We start from the raw sequence: 14,221 nt of genomic DNA on the forward strand, positions 1-14,221 counted from the left end.
GCTTTTGATAGGGCTGCTTCGTTCTGTGTTTTTGGACTCCTATGTGGGCTTATGGTTCTGGTGCTTGTGGATCTCATGGGATTTCATGTCTTGCCATTATAAATGCACGGGGGAAAGTGCATTTACACAGCCACATTTCCGCAAAAAGATCCAAACTCCTGCATGTAGCCGCAGGTGATACAATAGGAGCCTTTCTGCAAATGGCCTTTGCAACACAACTCACTGGGTGGTAACAAAGTAGACACATTTGCCTCTTTACAACGTAGCCCCGTTTCCTCAATGAATCCACCCATTTCTTGATGAGATGTAACTTCTGCCAGGAAAACCTGAGCTGAAATAGGAAGGAGAGCAAAACAGCAGCCCTGTCTGACCCCAGTCAGCCTCCAGATTCCCCCAGTCACGTGGCAGGAGATTCTTCCTGAGCCCCCCTCCGTGATGGGTATGACATCATGGATGATCCAGTGATGATCCATATGATCCACTGATGATCCACATGATCCAAGCAGACTTGTCCGAAGAGCAGATCTCTATACCTGAATAAAACGGGTCTGCCATGATGGATTCTGGAGTCAAGAAATCCGCCCTTTCCAATGATCTCTCAGGCTGGCCGGGAGAAGGCAGGGAGCAGGAATCCTCAGGCATCCCGATTGACAGACAGACTTGTCATGTTGCCAAAACATGAACTCGGAGTCTGATCTGATTTCCTGATCTGATTTTTGTGACGCAGCCGGGGATGTTTTTGGGGTGCTCTCTCTGTGACGGGGGGGGGGGCTACTTTCTGAGGGTGTCCAAATTGCAACGCGCTTTACTTCTGGGCGGCTTCACTCCTTGCATGGGGGGGGGGGGAGCTCTGCGCGCAAACAGATCAACAGCTGCCTTGCTTTCTTCCTGGCTTCATTGTGTTGCCTCTGACGGAGACACAAGGGATGAATTTTACCTGGGTGTCGGGGGGGGGGGGCTTTGTGTGCAAAAGCCCAAGCCCCATTTTCCCCGTAACACAGGAGTCACAGAGCCCAACCCGCTGCTCAATGTGCACCAATACCTAAAACATGGAAAGGATCTAAGATCATGGCGTGGGGCGAGGGGAGGGAAGGATTTTTCAATGTAAACATTGTAGGGGGGGACCCCACTTTGCAGCTGAATTGCCGGGATCAGCCCCTCCCCCGCTCTCCTCATCCCCATAAGGAAGAAGGGAGGGGGGAAACCTTCCTCTCCTTCGTCCCCCTCAATTCCTCCCTTCCCGGTACATCCTCCTCTCACCCCGCGCCCACAACCCCAAATCCCTCCACCATGCGCTGCACCTCTTCCTCCTCCTCTTCCCCGCAATCCGGCTTCTGTTTCCGAAATGAGCGGAGAGAGCCCCCCTCCCAAACGGCCTGCTTCTCCCGGAAGTGGAGCTTCTACGCCGGATTGCTGCTCTGCCCGAAGATCTAGGGGCGCGCTCTTTTGGAAAGGGGGGGCGGGGCGTCATGGGAGGGGACCCCCTCCCCCACGTCGACGTTGCAGGGAAGGAAAGGAGAATCGGGAGCGAGGACAAAGAGGTAAAGGGCTCGCGGGGGGGGGGGGAGAAAAGGACCCAGAGACCCCCGCCAGCTCCCCCAAGCGCCTTCCGTGGGGCCTGGATCCCTGCGCGCGTGCTGCGAAGGGGGCTTTCCTTGGCCCCTTAGGCGCCTTGGCAGCGGCGGACATGGGGAATCTACGCAGGGTGTCCCCACGAGGACCCCCTTGCCCCGTTTCCCCCGCGTAGGCATCCCTGGGGCCCTGTGGGCTCCGCACGGCTAAAGGCGGGCCATGAAAGGGTTAACGGGCGTGAGGGACGCCTGGATAGAGACCCCCCTGGCCCTAATCTGTGCGTCTTGGGGTGGCCGCTCAGGATGGAAAGATGGGGTGAGGAGTGACCCGCGCCAAGGGGGCCTCTGGGTGCAGGGGAGACTCTGGAACAGAGGGAGGGAGTGAAGTGGGGAGGGAGAGCATCCCTGGGGCAGGGAAGGGCAGCATTGGGGGGGGGGGAGATCGGAAACCAGGCTTTGGGGAGACTTCTCCATGGTGGCGCCTGCGGGGATTTTCTGGAGGGGCCGCCTTGGCTTCTCCCTCCCACCCAAGAATCGGCCACCCCTTCAAGGCGACCAGAGAGGGATCCCTGAAAAGTGGGTGGTCCAGTCCCCCCACCCCTCCTTCCTGTAACCTCCATCCTCTTCCCACCCCATAAGCTCCCATAACCCCTGCCCTGTCCAGGAAGAGGGGAGGGGAGAAGCCTTCTCAGAAGCAGCTCTTCGTTTCTGCAATCCCATCCAGGAAGCAGCCAGAAACCTTTTCCTCTCTCTCAGGCTTCCATCTTTCTAATAATAATAATAAATAAATAAATCCAGCTTGCAGAAGTGCAAGCTGGATTTCGAAGGGGCAGAGGAACCAGAGACCAAATTGGAAGCATGCGCTGGATTATGGAGAAAGCTAGAGAGTTCCAGAAAGACATCTACTTCTGCTTCATTGACTATGCAAAAGCCTTTGACTGTGTCGACCACAGCAAACTATGGCAAGTTCTTAAAGAAATGGGAGTGCCTGATTACCTCATCTGTCTCCTGAGAAATCTCTATGTGGGACAAGAAGCTACAGTTAGAACTGCATATGGAACAACTGATTGGTTCAAAATTGGGAAAGGTGTACAGCAAGGCTGTATTTTGTCTCCCTGCTTATTTAACTTATATGCAGAATTCATCATTCGAAAGGCTGGGCTGGATGAATCCCAAGCCGGAATTAAGATCGCCGGAAGAAATATCAACAACCTCAGATATGCAGATGACACAACATTGATGGCAGAAAGTGAGGAGGAATTAAGGAACTTTTTATTGAGGGTGAGTGCAAAATGTGGTCTGAAGCTCAACATCAAAAAAACGAAGATCATGGCCACTGGTCCCATCACCTCCTGGCAAATAGAAGGGGAAGAAATGGAGGCAGTGAGAGATTTTACTTTCTTGGGCTCCATGATCACTGCAGATGGTGACAGCAGTCGCGAAATTAACAGACAACTGCTCCTTGAGAGAAAGGTGATGGCAAACCTAGACAGCATTTTAAAAAGCAGAGACATCACCTTACCAACAAAGGTCCGTATAGTTAAAGCCATGGTTTTATCAGTAGTGATGTATGGAAGTGAGAGCTGGACCATAAAGAAGGCTAATCGCCGAAGAATGGATGCTTTTGAATTCTGGTGCTGGAGGAGACTCTTGAGAGTCCCATGGACTGCAAGAAGATCAAACGTATCCATTCTTAAGGAAATCAGCCCTGAGTGCTCACTGGAAGGACAGATTGTGAAGCTGAGGCTCCAAGACTTTGGCCACCTCATGAGAAGAGAAGACTCCCTGGAAAAGACCCTGATGTTGGGAAAGACTGAGGGCACAAGAAGAAGGGGACGACAGAGGACGAGATGGTTGGACAGTGTTCTCGAAGCTACAAACATGAGTCTGACCAAACTGTGGGAGGCAGTGGAAGACAGGAGTGCCTGGCGTGCTCTGGTCCATGGGGTCACGAAGAGTCAGACACAACTAAACGACTAAACAACAACATTATTTGTACCCTGCCCATCTGGTTGGGTTTCCCCAGCCACTCTGGGCGGCTTCCACAGAGACCAAAAATACACTAAAATGTCACACATTTTATGTCACAAAAATACACTAAAATGTCACAAAACTTCCCTGAACCGGGCTGCCTTAAGATGTCTTCTGAATGTCAGATAGTTGTTTATCACTTTGACATCTGATGGGAGGGCGTTCCACAGGGCGGGCGCCCCTACCGAGAAGGCCCTCTGCCTGGTTCCCTGTAGCTTTGCTTCTCGCAATGAGGGAACCGCCCGGAGGCCCTCGGCGCTGGATCTCAGCGTCCGGGCAGAACAATGGCGGTGGAGACGCTCCTTCAGGTATACAGGACCGAGGCCGTTTAGGGCTTTAAAGGTCAGCACCAGCACTTTGAATTGTGCTCGGAAACATACTGGGAGCCAATGTAGGTCTTTCAAGACCGGTGTCATGTGGTCTCGGCGGCCGCCCCCAGTCACCAGTCTAGCTGCCGCATTCTGGATTAGTTGTAGTTTCCGGGTCACCTTCAAAGGTAGCCCCACGTAGAGCGCATTGCAGTAGTCCAAGCGAGAGATAACCAGAACATGCACCACTCTGGCGAGACAGTCCGCGGGCAGGTAGGGTCTCAGCCTGCGTACCAGGTGGAGTAGGTAGACAGCTGCCCTGGATACAGAATTGACCTGCGCCTCCATGGACAACTGTGAGTCCAAAATGACTCCCAGGCTGAGCACCTGGTCCTTCAGGGGCACAGTTACCCCTTTCAGGACCAGGGAGTCCTCCACACCAGCCTGCCCCCTGTCCCCCAAAAACAGTACTTTTGTCTTGTCAGGATTCAACCTCAATCCATTAGCCGCCATCCATCCTCCAACCGCCTCCAGGCACTCACACAGGCCCTTCACCGCCTTCACTGGTTCTGATTTGAAAGAGAGGTAGAGTTGGGTATCATCTGCATATTGAAGCAGATCCAAACCTCCTGATGATCTCTCCAAGTGGCTTCATATAGATGTTAAAAAGCTTGGGGGAGAGGACGGAACCCTGAGGCACCCCACAAGTGAGGGCCCAGGGGTCTGAACACTCATCCCCCACCACCACTTTCTGAACACGGCCCAGGAGGAAGGAGCGAAACCACTGTATAACAGTGCCCCCAGCTCCCAGCTCCTCTAGACGGTCCAGAAGGATGTTATGGTCGATTGTATCAAAGGCCGCTGAGAGATCCAGCAGAACTAAGAAACGGCTCTCACCTTTGTCCCTAGCTCGCCGGAGATCATCAACCAGCACAACCAAGGCAGTTTCAGTCCCATGATGAGGCCTGAATCCCGATTGGAAGGGATCCAAATGGTCCGCATTCTCCAGGTGTGCCTGGAGTTGTTCAGCAACCACTCGCTCAATCACCTTGCCCAAGAATGGAAGATTTGAGACTGGGCGATAGTTGGCCAAATTGGCTGGGTCTAAAGATGTTTTTTTAAGAAGTGGTTTAATGACCACCTCTTTCAGCGGGTCTGGGAAGACTCCCTCACAGAGGGAAGCATTCACCACCCCACAGAGCCCATTGCCCAGCCCTTTCCGGCTAGCTTTTATAAGCCAGGATGGGCAAGGATCGAGGAGACAGGTGGTTGGTTTCACGCATCCAAGCAGCCTGTCCACATCCTCGGGGGTAACGGATTGAAATTGATTCCATGCAACTTGACCAGACAGGGCTCTAGCACTCTCCCGCCCCAGCCCTGCTCCCACGGTGGTGTCTACCTCTATCCGAATATGAGTGATTTTATCTGCAAAAAACTTTGCAAAATCGTTGCAGGAGATCTTGGGGTCTTTATAAGGCATAGGTGGTAAAGGTGGTTTTGTTAAATTGTGGACCACCTGAAAGAGTCTCCTGCTACTATTTTCTGCAGATGCAATAGAGGCAGTGAAGAAAGTCTTCTTTGCCGTCGCTATCGCCACTTGGTAGGCTCGACGTTGAGCTCTAACCTGTGTCCAGTCAGATTCAGAATGAGTTTTCTGACACCAACGCTCTAACCGTCTCAGCGATTGTTTCATCGCCTCAGCTCCGAAGAAAACCATGGGGGTGTCCAGGCTCCATGCAATCAGAGAGAGCGCTTCGGAGCCAGACAGTCGATAGCCCTGGTTAACTCCGCATTCCAGCAGGCCACCAGGGAATCAGCTGAAAGGCCATCAACATGGGATAAAGCATCCCCTACCACTCTCTGGAAACCATTTGGATCCATTAAGTGGTGGGGGCAGACCATCCGAATTGGTCCCACCTCCCTGCAGAGGGGATGGGTCGCAGAGAAGTCCAGTTGCACCAGGACGTGATCTGACCATGGCACTTCTTTTCTTTCACATTTACTTAGTGTCAGATCACCCACATCACTAGAGGTGAACACAAGGTCTAAGGCATGTCCGTGACTATGAGTTGGGCCAAACTTATTCAGGGACAGCCCCATGGAGGCCATGCTTTCCACGAAGTCCCGAGCGGCCCCTTGTAAGGTCATGTTGGCATGGATGTTAAAATCCCCTAGGACAACCAAACTAGGTATCTCCAGGAGAACATCCGCCATGACCTGAAGCAGCTCGGACAGGGAATCCTTGGTGCAGCGGGGAGGTCAGTACACCAAAAGGAATCCCGTACTGCCCCTATTGCCCAGCTTCCAGAACATGCACTCAGAGAACTGTGTCTTCCCAGTAGGACGCCTGATGCAAGCTAATGACTTCCTAAAAATCACTGCAACCCCCCCTCCCCACCCACATGACCTGGGTTGCTGTGCGTAAGAGAAACCAGGTGGGCAAGCAGCGGCAAGGAAAGGCCCATCTGCTTCATCCAACTAGGTCTCTGTCACACATGCCAGGTCAAATAATCCATCCACAATCAGGTCGTGGGTGGCAGTGGTTTTATTTATCATTGACCTGGCATTACACAGCAACACCTTCAGGTCATGTGGGTTTCCCCTGTTGATTCCAGCATCCCTCCGGTCAAGGCCAGACCCGGAGGCAGGGATAGTCTTCAAACAATGACTAAACCTGCCTCCTCGGTAATGACATGGTCTGGTCTTAGCGTAACTCCGCCTCCTGCCCATGATCACCCAGATCGGATGTCCTAGTGCTTCCCGCCCTCCATGGAACTTGTCCCAGCCATTGTGTTGGCTGGGGCCCCACTCCCAGGCAGCCCTGATCCTGCCCCTTAAAAATGAAACACAAACTATACACAACCAATAAAACAACAAAAAACAAAAACAGAACAATTATACTCAAATTAATCCCCAACCAAATATCCATCCCACCCACCCACTCCCAACAAAGGAAAAAGGGGGGGGGGAATTTAAATGCCACCGACTGCTTGAGGACATTTTAAAACACATTAACCACTTGGAACAGGGAAGCAATAGCAGAACAACTTCCCGCACTTTCCCAAAAGTTTGTTCCAAATAAGGGCCTGGGCCATGCCCCCTGGGCCAGTTAGAAAGGCCCTGGAAGGGAGCAGGCCCTGCAGTCCTCACCACAGCCGATGGTCTGTTTCTCTTCCACTTCCTGGTTCCACTACAAATAAAAAACAGTAAAATATCAGACATTAAAAACCTCCCAATACAGGGTTGCCTTCAGCTGTCTTCTAAATGTCTTTTTTTTTAATGATATTTTATTCAAATTTCAAGAAAGAGTTTACAAAAATAAGAAGATAATAAAAAAAGAATACAAACAATAAAAAATACAGAGTAGGGGAAAAAAAGAAAATAGAAAAAACAGTAAAAGAAAAAAATAAGTCCATCTTTCAATGTCTTATTTTTCATTCCCTTGTTTCCCTGACCTCCTCACACCTCCCTTTTTTGTATTCCATTTCGAATGGTTAATTCAGCAAATCCTTTCCCTCTTTGTTTTTATCTTAGCTCTTTATCTTGACATATTGTATCCTTATAATTTCATCTATTTAATAAATCATTTTTACATACTCCTTTTTAACATTGTTACTAAAACCGCTTCGTTTCATTCCAGCATCATTTTAGCATTCATTAATTTTGCAGTGTTTCTGTAAATAGTCCTTAAATTTCTTCCAGTCTTCTTCCACCGACTCTTCCCCCTGGTCTTCTAAATGTCTTCTAAATGTCAGAATGTTGCCCATTTCCTCGCCCTCTGCCTGGTTCCCTGTAACTTCGCTTCTCGGGGGGGGGGGATCAGCAGAAGACCTTCGAAGGAGGACCTCCCTATCCAGACTGAGCGATGTTGGTGGAGATGCTCCTTCAGGTCTACAGGGCTGAGGCTGTTGAGGGCTTTAGGTTGCAGATCTTGCTGCTCCATAACAATCTCATTCAGCAAATAAATTTATTACTGAAGGCAAAGAAGCATAACAGGATTCAAAAAATAGCAAAAACTTAATTTACATAAAACCCTAACTTAGCATACCAAAACAGCACTCAACTAAGAATCACACAAGCAGAGTAGAGAAATAGCAGACTAGGAAGTGGGACCAGGCGCCTTTCGGCCTTGTAATTTATATTCCATTAAATGTCAGAGTAACCTTGGGACTAGATAACAAGCCTGGCTCACTCCAGTTTAAACCAGCTTCATCTGGTTCCCCAAAACAAGAAAGGTTCTTCATAACCTCATTGCAACTTATCCCACCACCAGCTCTCAGCAGAAAGGAAACTGCCAAGTTTCAGGAAGCCTGCATTAGATCAATACTTTTCTTTGCCTGAAAAATGCAACCATGACACTTTAAAGGTCAGCACTAACAGTTTGAATTGTGCTTGGAAATGTGCTGGGAGCCAGGTAAGATCCTTTAAGAGCAGTGGTATGTGGTCTCGGTAGCTGCTCCCATTCAGTTTCAGTTTCTGGGTCACCTTCAAAGGTAGTCCCATGTAGACCACATAGCAGTAGCCCAAGCCGGAAATAACCAGAGCATGCACCACTCTGGCGAGACAGTCTGCGGGGAAGGAGGGTCTCAGCCTGTGTTCCATATGGAGCTGCTAGAGAGCTGCCCTGGACACAGAATTGACCTGCACCTCCATGGTCAGCTGTGAGTCCAAAATGACCACTACGCTGCGCACCTGGTTATTTAGGGGCACAGTTACCCCATCAGGACCAGGGGGTCCCCCACACCTGCCCACCCTGTTCCCCAGGGACAGTACTTCTGTCTTGTCAGGATTCAAGCTCAATCTGTTAGCCACCATCCATCTTCAAACCACCTCCAGGCACCAACACAGGGCATTCACCACCTTCACTGGTTCCGATTTAAATGAGAAGAAGAGCTGGGTATCATCCACATACTGGTGAAAACCCAGGCAAAAGCCCCGATGATCTCTCCCAGCAGCTTCATATAGATATTAAAAAGCATGGGGGAGAGGACAGAGCATTGAGGCACAACAAGACCCCCTTCTCAGCCTGGCTTATATGGTCCCAAGGAAAGCAGAGCAGTACGTTAGGCACCAGCTTGGCTGCAGGAGTGGCTGGAAGGAGGTGTGCAGGACACCATCTAACCGTCTTAGAGACTCCACTCTGGATTTGTGTGAGTTTTCCTCCATAGCCTTCTCCTGAATATAACTCAAGAGGAAGTGAAGGAGTGCACCAAAGTATTACGACCAAAGTTTTCCTTCTCGAGGAGCTCCCTTCCCAGGTTGATGAACCCCATCTGCCCTTCATTTTCCTCTGCAGAATGGGCAGAATCTGCCTTCTTGGCTGTGGGATTCACTGTTGTTCTCCTCCTCTCCATCCACCAGGGCCTGCCTTCACCTGCAACAGAATTCCCTAATACACCAAGGATTTGAGACCCATCAGCTATCCTCACCTGGTTTAGCCGGCTGATTGAAGCCATTCCTTGGATTATGGCCTCTGTTGCATTCTGACAGCTTCTGGAAGCCACAGGTGAGAACTGAGTGCTGGGTGGGAGCTAATAGTGGATAAATTACCCCATAAGGTGCATGACATTTCCCCCACCAAAGGTACTACTGCTCCCCTAACAGCACATGATATTGTATGATTATGATCTTTAAGACAGAACAGGAATTAATTCATGTCCCCAGAAATAACACAACTTCAGGCCACTAGAGAATCAATACTACAAGATACTACACATTCCACTAAGTACAGTTTATCTATCTGCCTTGAATATCCTGCTTTTCAGTGTCGTTTCTGGATAGTCCTGCGTCAGAAGACGGGCACGAGATCAGACAGCACATCATTCTTTAAAGAATCAAGCTGCTTTATGAACATTGATTGAGGATTTTGATAGTTGCTCATGAATTACTATCATTTGACATTGCAACTTCACTTCCTATAAGCTGGGAACATGGGTAGGAGGTAAAGGAATGTAGTAGACGTTGAAATAGGAGAAGGTGCTAATGGAGCTTGATGTGTTCTCTTTCCCTTAGTTCTCTTCCTCGAAACCAAAACAGGATTCCCTTTCCTCCCACTCTGAAGAAGGAGATGGAGAAGACAGTCAGAACTCCAGGGGATGGGTCACCGTTCTCCCCCATTAGGAATAGAAATTCAAATGTGTGAAATGTGGAATATTCTTCATTGAATGAGGAAACATAGTTCACATCAACAAACTCCAACAGGGGAGAAACCATTTAAAGGTATGGAGTGTGGGAAAAGTTTCACTGATAGTGGAAAACTTAGAACAAATCAGCAGACTCACATGGGCAAGAAAGGATTCCAGTGCAGGGAGTGTGGGAAGGACTTCAGTCAACATGGGCACTTAAGTTTACATCAACGGATTCACACAGGGGAAAAACCTTTTAAATGTCTGGAGTGTGGAAAGAGCTTCTATCGGAGTGATACACTTAGAAGACATCAATGGACTCACACGGGGGAGAAACCATTTAAATGCATGGATTGTGGAAAGAGCTACAGTCAGAATGGACACTTAAGTTTACATCAGCGGACTCACACAGGGGAGAAACCATATAAATGTATGGAGTGTGGAAAGAGCTTCAGTTTCAATGGAAACCTTAGAACACATCAATGGACTCACACAGGGGAGAAACCACATAAATGTGTAGAGTGTGGAAAGAGCTTTACTGGTAATGGAAACCTTAGAACACATCAACGGATTCACACAGGGGAGAAACCATTTAAATGCCAGGAGTGCGGAAAGAGCTTTAGTGACAATGGACCCCTTAGAACACATCAACGGATTCACACAGGGGAGAAACCATATAAATGTCTGGATTGTGGAAAGAGCTTCAGTCAGAATGGAGACCTTAGAAAACATCAACGGACTCACACAGGGGAGAAACCATTTAAATGTATGGAGTGTGGAAAAGGTTTCTGTCAGAATGGAGAGCTTAAATTACACCAGCGGATTCACACAGGGGAGAAACCATATAAATGTATGGAGTGCGGAAAGAGCTTCACTCAGAGTGGATACCTCAATAAACATCAACGGATTCACACAGGGGAGAAACCATATAAATGTATGAAGTGCGGAAAGAGCTTCAGTTTCAATGGAAACCTTAGAACACATCAACGGATTCACACAGGAGAGAAACCATTTAAATGCATGGAGTGCAGAAAGTGCTTTACTGATAATGGAAACCTTAGAAGACATCAACGGACTCATACAGGTGATAAACCATTTAAATGCCTGGAGTGTGGAAAGTGCTTCAGTCAGAATGGAGACCTTAAATTACACCAGCGAATTCACACAGGGGAGAAACCATTTAAATGCATGGAGTGCGGAAAGAGCTTTACTGATAATGGAAAGCTTAGAAGACATCAACGGACTCATACAGGTGATAAACCATTTAAATGCCTGGAGTGTGGAAAATGCTTCAGTCAGAATGGAGACCTTAAGTTACACCAGCGGATTCACACAGGGGAGAAACCATATAAATCTATGGAGTGCGGAAAGAGCTTTAGTGATCATGGATGCCTTAGAAAACATCAACTGATTCACAAAGGGGAGAAACCATTTAAATGTATGGAGTGTGGAAAGAGCTTCCGTCAGAGTGGACACCTCAATATACATCAATGGACTCACACAGGAGAGAAACCATTTAAATGTATGGAGTGCGGAAAGAGCTTTAGCGATAATGGAAACCTTAGAGGACATCAACGGACTCACACAGGGGAGAAACCATTTAAATGCATGGGGTGCAGAAAGAGCTTCAGTCAGAATGGAAATCTTAGAAAACATCAGCAGACACACAGGGGAGAAACTGTTTAAATGTATGGACTGTGGAAGGAGCTTCAGTCAGAGTGGAACCCTTGATTTATGTCAACAAACTCGCACAAAACACAAACCTTATAAATATCAGGAAAGTAGATAGAGGTTCAGTCCTGGTGGAAATTCTAAATCAACAGACTCACGGACAGGAAGAACTTTAGGAGTTGAAACCCTACAAACCATCAACAAACTCAAAGAGGAGGGGCAGTTTAAATAAAAAGATTGCAAAAAGTGCTTTATTTGCAAAGGAGTGTTTAAGGAACATCCAGGGACTCTCACATGGAAGAACCCATTTAGATGTATGGAGTGTTGGATGTCTTCCGCTCAGAGTCCACTCTTTTCTTCACAGAAATGAACTCGGCAGGAAATCAGTCTTTAATACATGTTGTGTATGTGAAGTTCTGGTATTTACGTGTAAAACTGTATAGTAATGAAATATTGAAGGCAATGTCAAACAATGTGATTATAATCTAAGATTTAAAGTACCTTTCGATAGAGAAAGGGTGAGGGTTTATCTGGATTGCTGGTGGTCAGTGAGGATTAGGGCTGGGCGATATATTGTCCCATACTGGTTTCTAGACCACATCATGATAACCTTCCAAAAACAATTGATATGGCAACACACCAAGAATCACAGTGTGTGTTTCTGGGATGCTCATTTGCCTGGAAGCAGCCGGCAGAAAGCTTTTCTTTGTGAAGCCCCTGAATATGCTGAGTTGCTGACTTCCCTCCCAGACGACAGGAAGCGAAAGACACACATCCTTTGCCCTGTGTCCTTCCAGCCTCTTTCCTCCCTTGCTCCCTTCTGCCGGATTGTGTGCCTGACTTAGATATCCTGTGTGCTGTATTTTTCTACTCCTGAAACTGGATTTGCTCTCAGGAGCTAGGTTTTGTGCCTCACTGGGGACCCAGTGAGAACTGTATGCTTTGAAAGCTCAGTAAACTATTACTGAAGAAGTCCTGCTGCCTCTGTGTGTGTTTTTGACTTCTGTGTGGGACTTGTTCTACACATTGCCCCTACCCTGCCGATACTTGGCTCATGCCCTGGAGTTGTGGGTGCTTCTGTGTGTGACTGGTTTTTGCACCAAACTCTCTCACCCCCACCACCGCATGACCTCCAAACAGTGCGTCTTCACTAGAACTTCCCCCTGCCTTCTACTTGTTCTGAAGAAAATTATAATACTGTAATTTAATGGGAGATTTTCCCCAAGCCTTATTGCAAGAGGGAGGAGGAGGGGCTGCAGGTACCAGGGAAGTCTCCTGGGTGCCCATCTTCATTCATGAACTCCCCGGGGCAATCCCAGAGCTCCTGCTTATTCTGGGGTTTGGGGAAGATAGTACTTTTCCATAGTCCCAGAAGTTATTATTCTTCCTGCCAGAGGACCTGTGTGCATATTATTATCATACTGATTTTACTGTTGTTGCTGCTGTTGCTGTCATGGATTGGCTGGGTGAAAGAGGGGGAGGCATCAGCTGAGGAACCCCCAAGGGAAGAAGGCTCGGAGTCCGGGTCTTGTATGCCCCCTAAGGCTATCAAAATTCCTAGGTCTGGCCAATAAAAGGCTAATTTGGTGTTACGGGGGGATGGGGGACGGACCTAGATGTGCAGCTGCTCAGCCACCCAGCTCGTTGGGCAGAGCCCTCGGGTCCCTGCGGAATAGAGAAGGAGTCGAGCCACCAACCGGAGCAAATAGCTCTAGATCAAAGTTTATTGCGCAACAGGTTCAAAGACGAATTGAACCCCGAGGATGGGGTGACAAGGACTTTTAAAAGTTTCTATCTTATCCCAGCATGCAGTTCGTGGAGCATCATCACTACATCAGAAAAGGGGAGGGTTATACATGATTCACATAGGAGGAATGTCTCAGGGGAAATACAGGATATGTATTGGGAAGTACATTCTAAGCACCTACTGCAAAAGAACAATAGAACTTTGGTTTGCATTGTCTGGCACCTGGGCAAGTCCGGAGGAGAGCTTTTGCCCAGTGATTTGTTACGAAAAAGGAGCAATGCTGCTGAGTGCTCCAGATGGCTGGAAAGCCAAACAGGATGTTGATGTTATGGGACTGTACCGTGGGAACAAGGGACAGTCTATTATGTGCACTGAGCACCGGATGTTAGCTCAGAGTGTCACATGACCCTGTACTGGAAGTACATGGGAGGAGTTATTCTCTCTCTGCTGTTGGTGTTGAAAGAGTGCAGACACGTTTCTCTGTACTGCTGGAAAGACAGAAATAAAGGCATGTAAAACATTTCTGTCTGTCTCTCTCCCCTCCCTGGGGATGGGGGAGGAAAGGTGTGTTCTTCTCACGTTTGAAGAAGGATCGCCGGGATCTCGCCTTGTCTTGCCGGGAGTCGCTGACGGGGGAGATCAACAAGGAACTCAAGCCGGGCACCTGGAGAGTGGCCAGTTCCTCTGACTGAAGGCTTGAGATTCCGACAAATGGTAGCAGACGCTGCTGGTTATCTGATCCATGGGAATCAGCATGAGAGGTGAGAG

At 48.5% G+C, this 14,221-nt stretch overlaps 2 protein-coding genes across 5 annotated transcripts in view; both read left to right on the top strand.

Annotated features, from left to right (window-relative positions):
* The window catches only part of LOC128421982 (zinc finger protein 420-like), a 171,334-nt gene that overhangs the window by 51,456 nt on the left and 105,657 nt on the right, over positions 1-14,221 (top strand). The gene's annotated exons all lie outside the window — the stretch shown is intronic.
* LOC128421976 (zinc finger protein 160-like) lies at positions 1,369-12,681 on the top strand. 4 transcript variants are annotated; one of them, XM_053405382.1, is made up of 3 exons: positions 1,369-1,541; positions 9,272-9,416; positions 9,923-12,681. In XM_053405382.1, exon 3 carries the CDS (start codon positions 10,075-10,077, stop codon positions 11,719-11,721), a length of 1,647 nt encoding a protein of 548 aa, XP_053261357.1. In that variant the 5' UTR covers positions 1,369-1,541; positions 9,272-9,416; positions 9,923-10,074; the 3' UTR covers positions 11,722-12,681. The 4 variants fall into 4 exon arrangements, with proteins under 4 accessions (XP_053261357.1, XP_053261358.1, XP_053261359.1 ...); XM_053405383.1 differs by lacking the exon at positions 1,369-1,541 and adding an exon at positions 8,133-8,276; XM_053405384.1 differs by lacking the exon at positions 1,369-1,541 and adding an exon at positions 8,304-8,324.

The sequence above is a fragment of the Podarcis raffonei genome, chromosome 10 (genome assembly GCF_027172205.1).
Source record: "Podarcis raffonei isolate rPodRaf1 chromosome 10, rPodRaf1.pri, whole genome shotgun sequence".
Lineage (NCBI taxonomy): Eukaryota > Metazoa > Chordata > Lepidosauria > Squamata > Lacertidae > Podarcis > Podarcis raffonei.